Source organism: Cetorhinus maximus, chromosome 9 (assembly GCF_964194155.1).
Source record: "Cetorhinus maximus chromosome 9, sCetMax3.hap1.1, whole genome shotgun sequence".
In the NCBI taxonomy this organism is placed as follows: Eukaryota; Metazoa; Chordata; class Chondrichthyes; order Lamniformes; family Cetorhinidae; genus Cetorhinus; species Cetorhinus maximus.
This window is the reverse complement of record NC_135887.1, coordinates 9,273,811-9,288,074: the sequence shown is the minus strand read 5'-3', so window position 1 is coordinate 9,288,074 and position 14,264 is coordinate 9,273,811. Positions and strand designations below refer to the sequence as shown.

The following is a 14,264-nucleotide window of genomic DNA, read 5'->3' as shown; positions in this document are numbered from 1 at the left end:
TTATTTGATGTGAAGGATTGTATGGCCATAGGGAGTTGGAGATGGTGGGGGCAAAGTCACTTGGGTTAGGATTTTTAATGAGGTATGGGGGGGTGGGAAACAGGCCGATGTTATGTCAGTGAGAGCAGGAGTGAGTTTAGTGGGTTAGGATATGAGCACTTTTAAATGCACCTTTTAGGGCTGATTGTACACATTGTTGATAATTGGCCAATATTACATTATGTACATTTCTTTCTCATGTCAGTATGCTGAGGCCAGTTGTAATGCTCAATCTGCTGCCCCCCCCCTCTGATATCTGCCAGTACAAACCCAGAAGTAAACTAAGAACCTTTTTTCGTTTGCTTAGTCTTTGTCACGTAATGCATATACTAGCAAAGCGTCACAGGTTCTCTGACCAAGCTCCTGGTGCACTTCACATTTTTAAAGAGCTTCTACGTATGTATCAAAGCATTCCTTGTGGGGAGTTTTCTTGCCATTGTACCTCATTTCCAAACAGGGTAGCTGTTGAATAGCTGAATTTTCCCAATAATGTCCCAATGATATAAATATGAAAGTTATTCCTAAGATTGGTCTATGTAGTTTTAAAACTGTGTGCTAAATGGCACATGTCCAGTATGACTGTGGATTATTTGATAGGTCTAGACATTGGTTTGGAAGAGTTGGTCTTTTGTATGCGAGGAAATGTCACTACATTTTTCTTGATCGCTCTCCTGAAAATACTGACCTCTTGCTGAGATGTTTCCCTGTGCTTTGGTACCTCAACCAGGTAGCAATAATGACTTTTTACAATGAGTTGCTGCAGACAATTTGGTCATAGGCTATCGTAATCCATGTGTATAATTCTGTCATGAGTCATTACTTACTAGGAGCAGACGTTGTGGCATTTTTTTCTCCCCTCTAACGTAGCACAAATGCCAAGTGTAACACCCCTTCAGTCATCCTAGCTAAAATTAGCTAACTTGAAGACCAACCATCAAGTGTGAGTCTTTCATGGTTCAACAACTCCTAGATAAACTACCTAAACCAATAGAGTTTTGTGGAAATTTTTATAAAGGCATTGGATGTTATGTTTGGTCATCAAACCAATTGAACTTTGCTGTTCACACTTGTCATTCAGCAGATCTATTTAAATTTTAAAAGTTACCATACATAATTTTGAAACACAGAAATTTGAATGCCTCTTTGAAAGCAGCTTTGTTGAATAAGACTGTCACAAGGTAAAAGCATATAGGAAGCTACAATAATACAGTAATACCAGTGCACATCATTTCAATCTGTTTTCACTATTCTAGAAGCAATATTTTGAATGCATTGCAATGTTGGGGAGAAATAAATCAAAAACATTTTACTCATTGTACCAAAATATTGCACATGGTATACTTTAAAAGATTGTTTTCCAGGGAAATTTTTGAATCCCCTTAAGTTAGCATCAAGCCAACAAGTTAAAAATAGCTTTATCATAGCAATCTCTATGCCATAGTATTTCCTATATTTTTTAAATTTCAGAATAAAATTTCAGAATGCCTTGTTTCGTTTACAGCAAAAACCTGGCAGTGCTTTGGCTTTTTTGTCAAATCTGGTATTATTTACTTGTTTCACGGTAAATAATGATCAAAGGGAAAATATAATACACACAATTGATGTGTACCGGTGAGAGGATCAAAGTATCTAAAGAGAAAGGGAAGTTTAGGGCATTACTTTGTTTAAAGTACCCTTCATTCTGTGCAGAAAGTTTAAACTCCCAAGAATTTTATTTTTCCTTTCAAGTGCTCCTATCACTGAAGTCTTGAAACAGCATAAAGCAACAGAGGGAAGCTTGACTTCGTCAGCCCTCTTTAGTGTAAGAAAATTAGCCCTTTTTTTAATAAGCAAGGAGACATTCTTACATAAAGTGCTTATGGCTGCTGCCCTTGTGCAAAAAGTTCAAGTGGCAAATTAGGAAGATAGCTGATCTCTCCTGCAGTTGTGGGCTCAGAACCCCTATTTGATTTTGATGTTGGGTTCCAGAAGCCCAAGAAAAAACTGCCACCCAATTTTCTGGTATGTCCAAAGGTGGCTGTAGCAGGGTGAATTTGGTCTGATGGACTGGAGTCAGGGTGACGTTATGCAGTTCATCTATACAAGCCATCAGATCTACATCTGTTTAGTTTCACTGTATACAGTTTAAGTTTACTTGATTATCTTTACAAACTATATTTGATGTAAAAGGGATCTGTTATCTATCTTTCTGCTATCCTCCATAGTGGAGGAAAAATATACCTCTAGCCTTTTAAGGAATAGAAGTTTAGTATAATTCCAGTGCAGTGGTCAGGATTTTTAAATCTAGCATTGATTTCTCAATGACCCTGCTTCTTTATCCCGTCTTATCTTTTCCTCTGGTATTTTTCTGTTTGATTCCTTCCTTACCTTCATGACCTAGACCAATATTAATCTTGGCATAGCAGCCTGTGTCAATTAGAATCATAGCGCAGTACAGCACAGGAGGTCATTTGGCCCATCAAGTCTGTGGCGCTTTCGAAGCACAGTCCGCTTAGTCCTGTGCTCCTGTTCCTTCCCCATATGGTTGCAATTTTTCTTCAAGTATCTATCCAATTCACTTTTGAGGGCTACTGTTGAACGTGTCCCATCGCTATCGGGCAATGCATTCCAAATCCTGGCCATTTGTGTAAAAGAAGTTTCTCCTTGTGTCGTCTCTGGTTCTTTGCGAATCATCTTAGGCCTTTGACTGAACAGTTGATAATCAGAGATATTGGAAACAGTTTCTCTCTTTATTTGCTCTATCTGTACCTTTTGATTTTAAACAACTCATCAAATCTCATTTTCCCTGCTCTAAGGAGAACAGTCCCAATTTCTCCAGCCTATTGACATAACTAACCCTTCATCCATGGAACCATTTGGGTTAATCTTTCCCATATCCTCCAAAGCCTTCATGCCCTTCCTAAATTGTTGTGTCCAGAATTGGACACAAGACTCCAGCCGGGGCTGCAATGGTGTCCTATGTAGATTTAGCTTAACATCCTGGTCCTTGTATTTTTGTGCCTCCTATTTATAAAGCCTAGGATACATATGGTTTATTAACCACTTTGTTAACCTACCTCGCCACCAGATTTGCACATGGGTTCCTCTTGGTCTGGAGTGCCTGAATGAAGATTTTGGTTATAGGGAAATATCGGGTAGGCTAGAATTGTTTTCTTTGGAACAGAGGAGGCTGAGGGAGGCCAAGGGAGGCCTAATTGAAGTGTACAAAATTCAGGGCATAAATCAGTTGAATAGGAAGTCCCCTTGGTTGAGGGGTCTACAGGGGAGCTGGTGACATAGTGGTAATGTCACTGGACTAGTAATCTAGAGAAATAGGCTAATGCTCTTAGGATAAAAGCAAAACACTGCGGATGCTGGAAATCCGAAACAAAAATACCTAGAAAAACTCAGCAGGTCTAATGATATCTGCGGAGAGGAATACAGTTAACATTTTGAGTTCGTATGACTCTTCACCAGAACTAAGGAAAAATAGAAAATATAAGCTGGTTTATGGGGGGGTGGGACAGGTAGAGCTGGATAGAGGGCCAGTGATAGGTGGAGATTGCCAAAAGATGTCATAGACAAAAGGACAAAGGGTGTTGATGGTGGTATTAGCTAAGAAATGTGCTAATGGTAACATTAAGGGTAGAAAGCAGGACGAGCAAGGTACAGATAGCCCTAGTCGGGGTGGGGTGGATGGAAGGGATCGAAATAGGCTAAAAGGTAGAGATAAAACAATGGATGGAAATACATTTAAAAATAATGGAAATAGGTGAGAAAAGAAAAATATATATAAATTATTGGAAAAGGGATCGGAAAGGGGGTGGGGATGGAGGAGAGTTCATGATCTAAAGTTGTTGAACTCAATATTCAGTCCAGAAGGCTGTAAAGTGCCTAGTCGGAAGATGAAGTGCTGTTCCTCCAGTTTGCGTTGAGCTTCACTGGAACATCGCAGGCCAAGGACGGATATGCGGGCATGAGAGCAAGGTGGTGCGTTCAAATGGCTAGCGACAGGGAGGTCTGGGTCATGCTTGTGGACAGACCAAAGGTGTTCCGCAGAGCGGTCACCCAGTCTGCGTTTGGTGTCTCTAGTGTAGAGGAAACTGCATTGGGAGCAGCGATGCAGTAGACTAAATTGTGGGAAGTGCAAGTGAAATGCTGCTTCACTTGAAAGCAGTGTTTGAGCCCTTGGGTGGTGTCTGCAGTTGCATGGGAAGGTGCCGTGGGAGGGGGTTGAGGTGTAGGGCGTGATGGAGGAGTGGACCAGGGTGTCCCGGAGGGAACAATCCCTGCGGAATGCCGCCGGGGGGGTGAAGGGAAGATGTGTTTGGTGGTGGCATCATGCTGGAGTTGGCGGAAATGGTGGAGGATGATCCTTTGAATGCGGAGGCTGGTGGGGTGATAAGTGAGGACAGGGGGGACCTTATCATGGTTCTGGGAGGGAGAGGAAGGTGTGAGGGTGGATGTGTGGGAGATGGGCCAGACACGGTTGAGGGCCCTGTCAACCACCGTGGGTGGAAAATCTCATTGAAGGAAGACATGTCAGAAGAACTGTTTTGGAAAGTGGCATCATCAGAACAGATGCGATGGAGGCGAAGGAACTGAAAGAATGGGATGGAGTCCTTACAGGCGTGAGGAGCTGTAGTCAAGGTAGTTGTGGGAGTTGGTAAGCTTGTATTGAATATTGGTGGACAGTCTATCACCAGAAATTGAGACAGGTCAAGGAAGGGAAGTATCAGAGATGAACCATGTGAAAATGATGGAGGGGTGGAAATTGGAAGCAAAATTAATATATTTTTCCAGCTCCAGACGAAAGCATGAAACAGCACCGAAGCAGTCATCGATGTAACAGAGAAAGAGTTGTGGGAGGGGGTCGGAGTACGACTTGAACAAGGAATGTTCCACATACCCCATAAAGAGACAGGCATAACTGGGGCCCATAGCCACACCTTTTATTTGGAGGAAGTGAGACAAGTTTAAGGAGAAATTGTTCAGTGAGAGAACAAGTTCAAGCCTATTTCGATCCCTTCCCCCTCCCCACCCCACCCCCACTAGGGCTAACTGTAGTTTGCTCATCCTGCTTTTGATCCTTAATGTCACCATTAGCACATTTCTTAGCTAATATCACCTCTTTGTCCTTTTGTCTATGACATCTTTTGGCAATATCTGCCTATCACTGGCCCTCTATCCAGCTCTACCTGTCGTGTGTCTCCCTCCCCCCCCTAAACCAGCTTACATTTCACCTCTTTTCTATTTTTCCTTAGTTCTGGTGAAGAGTCATATGGACTCAAAACATTAACTGTATTCCTCTCCACAGATGCTGTCAGACCACCTGAGTTTTTTCAGGTATTTTTGTTAATACTCTTAGGACATGGGTTCAAATCGCATCATGGCAGCTGGTGGAATTTGAATTCAGTTAATAAATCTGGAAGTGAAAGCTTGTCTTACTAACAGTGACCATGAAATTATCATTGTCATAAAAACCCACTTGGTTCACTAATGTCCTTTAGGAAAGGAAGTTGCCATTCTTGCATGACCTGGCCTACATGCTGACTCCAGATCCACAGCAACGTGGTTGACTCTTAACTGTCCTCTGAAATGGCTTCTCAAACCACTCAATTCAAGGGCAGTTTGGGATGGGCAACAAATGCTGGCTTTGCCAGCAAAGCCCACATCTCGTGAAAGAATAAAGAAAAAAATATAACTGGGGTGGTGGGGTATTAGATTTAGGGTAAGATACAGGAGGCTGAGGTGACTAAAGGGGAATGTTTTTCAACCAGAGGTTGTTCGGATCCGGAACTCATCTTGAAAGGGTGGTAGAGGCAGAAATACTCAACATTTTAAAAAGTACATGGGTATGCACATGATTTGCAGTAACCTACAAGGCAATGCTCCAAGAGCTTAAAAGTGGGATAAGGCTGGATGGCTACTTGGCAGCTAGTGTGGACATGATGGGCCATGGTGGCCTTCCATTCTCTAAATCTCTGACTCTCCTCTTGCACCTCCTTTAAAATTTTAGCATTTAGCGTGTATTCTGTCTTGCCATTCTTCCTTCCAAAATGTATTGACTCACTTTTCCGTGCTGAATTTCATCTGCCATTCCACCAGTCCTCTTGAAGGTCATTTCTGTGTCCTTGGTGTTTGTTATACTTCTGCAGCGTTTGAAATTGTGCCCAGTGCCCCCCCAAATCATTAATGTATATCAAAAACAGCAGTAGTTCTTGTATGTAATCTTGAGGAGCTCAACAGTACAGTTTTTTTAAAAAGCCATTCATCACAACTGTTTTCTATCAGTTAACTAATTTTGTGTCCATGCTGCTACTTTTTTTAATTAAGTCTAATATGTACTTTATCAGCTGCCTTTTGAAAATCCACATGCATTTCAACTGCGTTGCCTGCAATCCTTTGCTACCTCATCAAAAGTCTCAACTAATTTGGTCAACCATGATTTGTCCTCAACAAATCCATGCTGGCTGCCCATGATTGGCCACTAATTTTCTCCTGAATTATTGTTTCTAAAAACTTCCCCGCCAATGACATTAAACTCTTCCCTGCCAATGACATTAAACTAACAAGTACACATTTAGTGCCTCAGCCATACCTTTTGCCTTTGCCTATAGATATCCATTTTGGCCCCAAATCAGTCACTGCTCCTCTGAAAGCTCTTGCTGTTAATATACCTGCAGAAAACCTTTAAATTCCCTCTTGCCTTCGGCAGCAATCTATTCTCATACTCGCTCTGACCCTTTTCCTTTTTTCACTTGCTCTACTTTCTATATGCAACCTGATCTCCCTTCTACTGTCAAGCTGATATCTGTCATACTTCCTCACTTTCAGCTTCACCTTACATGTCAGTTCCAACATCCAGGGAGCTCTGGCTTTGGTTGCCCTCCCTTTCCCACTTTGAATGTACCTAGATTGAACTTAAACCATCTCTTTAAGGGCCACCTATTGCTCAGTTACATTTTTGCCTGCCAATCTGACTCCAATTTACCCAGGCTAGATCCCTCCTCCAGTTAAGTGTTCTTCTAGATTTCTCCTTGTCCTTTTCCATAACTAATCTAAACATGATAATACCATAATTCCTATTCTTGAGGGGCCTTCTCCGCTTCGCGCCCCCGACCGGGGCCTTCTCCGCTTCGCGCCCCCGACCGGGGCCTTCTCCGCTTCGCGCCCCCGACCGGGGCCTTCTCCGCTTCGCGCCCCCGACCGGGGCCTTCTCCGCTTCGCGCCCCCGACCGGGGCCTTCTCCGCTTCGCGCCCCCGACCGGGGCCTTCTCCGCTTCGCGCCCCCGACCGGGGCCTTCTCCGCTTCGCGCCCCCGACCGGGGCCTTCTCCGCTTCGCGCCCCCGACCGGGGCCTTCTCCGCTTCGCGCCCCCGACCGGGGCCTTCTCCGCTTCGCGCCCCCGACCGGGGCCTTCTCCGCTTCGCGCCCCCGACCGGGGCCTTCTCCGCTTCGCGCCCCCGACCGGGGCCTTCTCCGCTTCGCGCCCCCGACCGGGGCCTTCTCCGCTTCGCGCCCCCGACCGGGGCCTTCTCCGCTTCGCGCCCCCGACCGGGGCCTTCTCCGCTTCGCGCCCCCGACCGGGGCCTTCTCCGCTTCGCGCCCCCGACCGGGGCCTTCTCCGCTTCGCGCCCCCGACCGGGGCCTTCTCCGCTTCGCGCCCCCGACCGGGGCCTTCTCCGCTTCGCGCCCCCGACCGGGGCCTTCTCCGCTTCGCGCCCCCGACCGGGGCCTTCTCCGCTTCGCGCCCCCGACCGGGGCCTTCTCCGCTTCGCGCCCCCGACCGGGGCCTTCTCCGCTTCGCGCCCCCGACCGGGGCCTTCTCCGCTTCGCGCCCCCGACCGGGGCCTTCTCCGCTTCGCGCCCCCGACCGGGGCCTTCTCCGCTTCGCGCCCCCGACCGGGGCCTTCTCCGCTTCGCGCCCCCGACCGGGGCCTTCTCCGCTTCGCGCCCCCGACCGGGGCCTTCTCCGCTTCGCGCCCCCGACCGGGGCCTTCTCCGCTTCGCGCCCCCGACCGGGGCCTTCTCCGCTTCGCGCCCCCGACCGGGGCCTCCTCCGCTTCGCGCCCCCGACCGGGGCCTCCTCCGCTTCGCGCCCCCGACCGGGGCCTCCTCCGCTTCGCGCCCCCGACCGGGGCCTCCTCCGCTTCGCGCCCCCGACCGGGGCCTCCTCCGCTTCGCGCCCCCGACCGGGGCCTCCTCCGCTTCGCGCCCCCGACCGGGGCCTCCTCCGCTTCGCGCCCCCGACCGGGGCCTCCTCCGCTTCGCGCCCCCGACCGGGGCCTCCTCCGCTTCGCGCCCCCGACCGGGGCCTCCTCCGCTTCGCGCCCCCGACCGGGGCCTCCTCCGCTTCGCGCCCCCGACCGGGGCCTCCTCCGCTTCGCGCCCCCGACCGGGGCCTCCTCCGCTTCGCGCCCCCGACCGGGGCCTCCTCCGCTTCGCGCCCCCGACCGGGGCCTCCTCCGCTTCGCGCCCCCGACCGGGGCCTCCTCCGCTTCGCGCCCCCGACCGGGGCCTCCTCCGCTTCGCGCCCCCGACCGGGGCCTCCTCCGCTTCGCGCCCCCGACCGGGGCCTCCTCCGCTTCGCGCCCCCGACCGGGGCCTCCTCCGCTTCGCGCCCCCGACCGGGGCCTCCTCCGCTTCGCGCCCCCGACCGGGGCCTCCTCCGCTTCGCGCCCCCGACCGGGGCCTCCTCCGCTTCGCGCCCCCGACCGGGGCCTCCTCCGCTTCGCGCCCCCGACCGGGGCCTCCTCCGCTTCGCGCCCCCGGGCTAGATCCAGCAATGCCTCTCCTCCTCTGCCTTGCGCCCCCGGGCTAGATCCAGCAATGCCTCTCCTCCTCTGCCTTGCGCCCCCGGGCTAGATCCAGCAATGCCTCTCCTCCTCTGCCTTGCGCCCCCGGGCTAGATCCAGCAATGCCTCTCCTCCTCTGCCTTTTAGTACTGTGGCAGTTAAAAATTTCCCATTGTCACTACTCTCTGGTTCTTGTACCTCTCAGTAATTTCTTGGCAAATTTGTTTCTCTGCCGCCTTCCCATTGTTTAGTGTATAAAATACGCAAAGTAACGTAATAGCTCTTTTATTGTTCCTTCCAACCAAATAAATCCTGTCTTTGGCCTCAAGGACATTTTCTCTTTCGAGCACTGTAATATTTTCCTTAATGAAAACTGCTCCCTTTCCTTTTTACCATGTACTCAGGAACATTATGCATCCATTTTTCCTTTGAGCCAGGTCTCACTTATCACCATTACATCATATTCCCACATCGCTGTTTGTTCCTGCGCCTCGCCAACTCTGTTAGCCACACTTTGTTCGTTTGCACATGCACTCCTGTAGTGCAATTAATATAACTTAATGATAATTGAAAAAACCTAGATGTGTGACTAATGGTTGAAAATTGTGTGTAGCTGACACCTCTTATCCTTAAACAGCTGAAGTTCCCAACGTGGGACATACTGTAGTGAGGAAGTGTTGAACAGAGCCCAGTGTGTTTCAATGAGGGTGGAGTCTTTGGCCCCATAGTTGAACACTTCACTGGATGTCTATAAAAATAAGTATTTGGTCGAGAGGGGGAAGGTGCGTCTCCTGATGAGCTCATTGTGAGGAGGAGAGATGCAAGTTCAAAAATACTTGAACGCTATTTGTGAACAATTAATTTTAAGAATTAATTTCATTTTAAAAGTATGAAAGCACTGAGTAGGAATTACTATGCAATAACCTTCATTTGATTTAGGAGCGGAAGAAGGCCATGCAGTCCCTCAAGCCTGTTTCACTTACTCAGTTGGCCCTGCAGCTACAATATTATAGTGGTGTTCCAAATTTCTACCAACCTTTTATGAAAAACTGCTTCCTAATTTCACTCTTAAATGGTCTAGCTCTGACTGCAAGATTATGTTCCCTTGGCCTGTAATGCAGCACCAGAGGAAATTGTTTCAATATCTACCATGCTCGATCGTTTTACCATTTTAATCACATGGATTAGATCACCCCCTCAACTGTCTAAACTCAAGGGAATGCAAACCTAGTTTATGCAACCTGATGTAATTGTACTGCTGATTGCAGGAACTGATAAAGTACAACTTTGGAATGCAGTAAGGGGCTGATGAGAGGTGTTGCAATAAAGGATGATATTTACAATACAGCATTTCAGTTAAAACTGGAACAGCATTTTTAAAGTCCTGTTCATTCAACTTTGACGTTCACAGAACTTCAAATCTGTTCCATAGATTTGTTTCAAATTTTAAAGATGCAAAATTATAAAGCCTTCATTACTGTTATTTACAAGTTATGTTGAATGCTTGCTAAAATTATCAATCCCACTTTGTAACCTATTAAATATACATTTTACATACACATGTCTTTTAAGTTAGCAGGACAAGCTGATTAGGCTTTTTTTTTTTTAAAAAGGCCTATCCAGGGTCCAGGGAAGATTTAATAGAGGAATTTAAGATTATAAAGGGTTGTGAACACAAACAAGGAACCGGAGGAAAGGTGCATATTTTAATGCAGTTAGGATCTGGAATTCACTGCCTGAAAGGTGATGAAAGCAAACTCAACAGAATTGGATATATACTTGAAAAGATAAAAGTTACACAGCAATGGGGAAGAGCAAGCATGATGGGCTGAATGGCCTTATGCTTTGATTCTGTGCAGTTGAATTCTCTGAGAGGGATCCAAGAAATGAAGTCACGAGCCTGCAGAGTTTGAGTATTTGCAACGTTTGTAAAATTTTCCTTTATTAAACAATTGCCAGGCATCAAATTGGAATTAATTTGAATATTGAGCAAAAACATGCACACAAAGTTAACTTGCTTTTTTGCATACAAGTATATCTGAATTTTTTTTTTGCATGAATGAAATGGAAATTCACCTAGAAAATGTTTGAGCAGCCGCTACCTCCATAGCAGTTATTTAAATTGTTTTATTTCAGCACCATCAACTTTCAAAACCTGCCACTAACTTTCAAAAATAACCTAAGCAGCTTAGTATTGCTGTGTTTTTGCCAGATTTTTGGTGCAATCCAAAACTAATCCCTCTGTCCTGTGCTCTCCCCATAGACATGCAACTTCCTCTGGGAACTTTTGTAAAAGTAAGCCTGTTTGATTATATTTGTCTTAATTACACATGTTTATTTTTTCCCCCTAGAAATGGACTCTATATGGAACCTGCATAAACAAGGTAAGCATAATTAAAACATGAAACGTGGGAAGCTTTGTTTAAATTAAGGAATATATGTTCTTGCAGGTTTCTTGACCAAATTTGAATGTTTTTGAAAAATGCAATTTTTTCAGTACACTGTAAATAAAACATTATTCTACAATCTAAGCTTGATAATCAAGGGAATCCAATGGAGTTAACAATGATTTGAATGCAGCTCGTGTCATTCAGTGCTCTTCGAATACTGTTTTCCTCATTCACCTACTCCCCCTCCACCCCGCCCCCCCAACAATATCACGTGAAGCTATAAAAACAAAAAACTGCGGATGCTGGAAATCCAAAACAAAGAATAAAAAATACCTGGAAAAACTCAGCAGGTCTGGCAGCATCGGCGGAGTGCACATGAAGCTAGTACTTGTGAATGGCATGTTTCAATAGATGTCAGCACCCTTTGTTTCCTTGTAACTATTTTTAATGTGCAAGTCTCATTTGGCGGATTTTTGGGAAATTCCAGATGGGAACATAGAATTAGGAGTACGCCCTCAAGCCTGCTCTGCCATTTAACTAGATCATGGCTGATCTTCTACCTCAATACCATTTTCCTGCACTATCCCCATATCCCTTGACGCCTTTACCATCTAGAAATCTGTCAATCTCTGTCTTGAACTTACTCGACCTAACCTCCACAGCACTCTGGAATAGAGAATTCAGAAGACTTGCCACCCTGAGTGAAGAAATTCCTCCTCATCTCATGATGAGTGTTTTAAAAAAAAACATGTGGATTGGATCAGTCAAGGCCATTGGATTCCATTTTGAAATGGGAGTATGGCTATCATTTGCACTGTTGCTGCAGGATGCATCAATTAACTCAGTGCCTTCTGTAGATCAAATCCAGGGAATTGCTGGTTCGTAGCACAAGTATCACTTGAGCCTTTGTAGGAGTGCTGTCCTGCTCTTTAATTAATTGACAGTTGGTTTTTGTCTTTTTTACTGAAGCAGGTAGATGTAATGTTATTCCTTGAACGTAATATAAATTGATTTAACATCAAAAGTGCAATGTTTCTAGGGCAGTAATGCTGAAAGGTAAAAATGCTAATTTTAGGGATCCCAACTTTTTCAGTAATATTGTTTCACCTTTGAAAGGTTAGTGAGACTGTTATTTCTGAAATACTGAAGTTTTTTGTATGGATGTATATAAACATGTCTATGTACAGATTCAATACAAAATATATTTAACAAAGCTAGCCAGTAAAGGTTGACATCGCATTAACTTTTAAATTAAATTGGTGTTTGGATTTAACTGAAGGGAAAAGAAATTAACTCATTCCGCATTTAGTTTCTATATCAAAATCTGGGGAGGTGGGAGAACTGAAACTTCTATGTATCTCAAATATCATAAACTGAGAAATCTGTCACAATCCAAAACTGTTAACTTGAAATAGTTTGTATAATTGGGGCTTTTGTCAATACGATTTTGAGATTTAGATTTGTCCAACTTTCAAGTTGGAATGGACTAGGATTGCGATTTCTTATTTTAATAAGAGGTGGGAGTGTGATGATGGGTTCTTTGGTTTTATGTAGTTGTGTGTGTTTTACTTTAATTTTCAGTTCTGAAAGAACTTGTGTTTATTTTCAGATCCTTCAAGAGTAGTTACCTATGATGAATCTATGGATCGTCCTGATCAATGAAGTCAGTTTGGTGAATGGTCTGTTTTCGTTGTTGCTGCAAGCCGCTGTCTGGATGCTCTTGTGCTCCTTTAAAATCATCTCTTTAGCGGTGGACCAGTTCAGGAGAATAGTCAAAAAAATATTTTTTAAACAAAGGAAACCGAATTTGAGTGAGTGCAAAGAGCGTGTCGTACAGTTGTTTCGATGGACTCTAATTGGGTATTTAATGACCTCTGGTACTGAACATATTACAAAACAAAACCTGAATGCAATGATCAGTGAATAGTGGACTTTTTACCTAAGTCTGGTTCTTAAGATCCTGCTGGTGTAACTTCAGGCTCCAACGAACCACTGAAGGGGCTGTCCCACTTCACAAAGGCTGCATTTTGCTGAGAGTGCACCAAGATTCCACACGGGAAAACAGGAGGATTACAAAACTTTTTTAAAACCCAAAAAAAGTTATGCTGGAATAATGCCTTGAAGTACAGTATGTGTTTTTCTTTTCTGCTGAAAGGCTCTTGGCTTTTGCTGGGATTAAGATGGTCAGTTAGGCCTTGGGGAAAATTGTCTTAATTCATCACTGGGAAGAAATCGGAAAGTCACAGGCAACTGCAATATTAGGCGATGCAGTTCTGATTGTTCACTGGTCAAAAAGACCATGCTCCACATGCAAAAGGGTGTATCATGTGAAATTTGTGGAGTGATTCAACTTAGGTATTTAATGTTGTATAATTCTTTCCCTCCTTTTAATTTTTTTAAAAATTTTGCCATTGTATGTGTTAGAAACATAAACCGCACTGCTTCTGCTGTAGGGGCTTTACATTCACTGTCTTTCTCTAGGTCATTAAATATTTCATTCAGTAGGTTATTTCCCTGTTGCGTGCTGGCCTTAACTACTACAAAATGATATGTATTTGCTTACTATGCCCTCCTTTCCCTTTTTAATATCATCTTGCTTTTTAAGACTTGCATTTTCATGCAGTATATACCAGAATCACGCAGAACATACAGTTTAAAAGAAAAATAAAAAAAAAAAGTAGATTTTGAAGTCAAGCTAAAATTGGATCACTCTTACATTCTTTAATCCTCTTATGGGACAGTTAAAAGTTTCTGTTTAAAAAAAGACAATTTGGTTATTGAATTCTAATGCATTCTGTAGTCCACAGCTTTATTGCTGCTTCTAAACTATTAAATATATATTTTTAATATGAAAAACCTGCTTGGATTTTACAAATCGGCAAAGAGCTTTATGGCAATATTAGAAGTGAGTGAAGCGTGTGCAGGCATGGACTTCTGAACGTGCAACAGTAGTTATTACACACTACAGCTTGTGCAGCATGTAAGACTAAGTGCCAGATTGGAGAGAGATTTTTTTTTTGGAAGTTCCTGTGGCTTTATGCTATGTCGTGCAAAGTAA

At 44.8% G+C, this 14,264-nt stretch overlaps 1 protein-coding gene across 1 annotated transcript in view; it reads left to right on the top strand.

Moving 5' to 3' along the window:
• nufip2 (nuclear FMR1 interacting protein 2) overlaps positions 1 to 13,861 on the top strand; it is a 36,886-nt gene extending 23,025 nt beyond the window's left edge. The window contains exons 3-4 of the mRNA XM_078548014.1: positions 11,168 to 11,200; positions 12,816 to 13,861. Coding sequence (XP_078404140.1) covers positions 11,168 to 11,200; positions 12,816 to 12,868 — 86 coding nt within the window. The 3' untranslated portion in view covers positions 12,869 to 13,861. The remainder of the gene's footprint in view (positions 1 to 11,167; positions 11,201 to 12,815) is intronic.
• Positions 13,862 to 14,264: the final 403 nt, after the last annotated feature.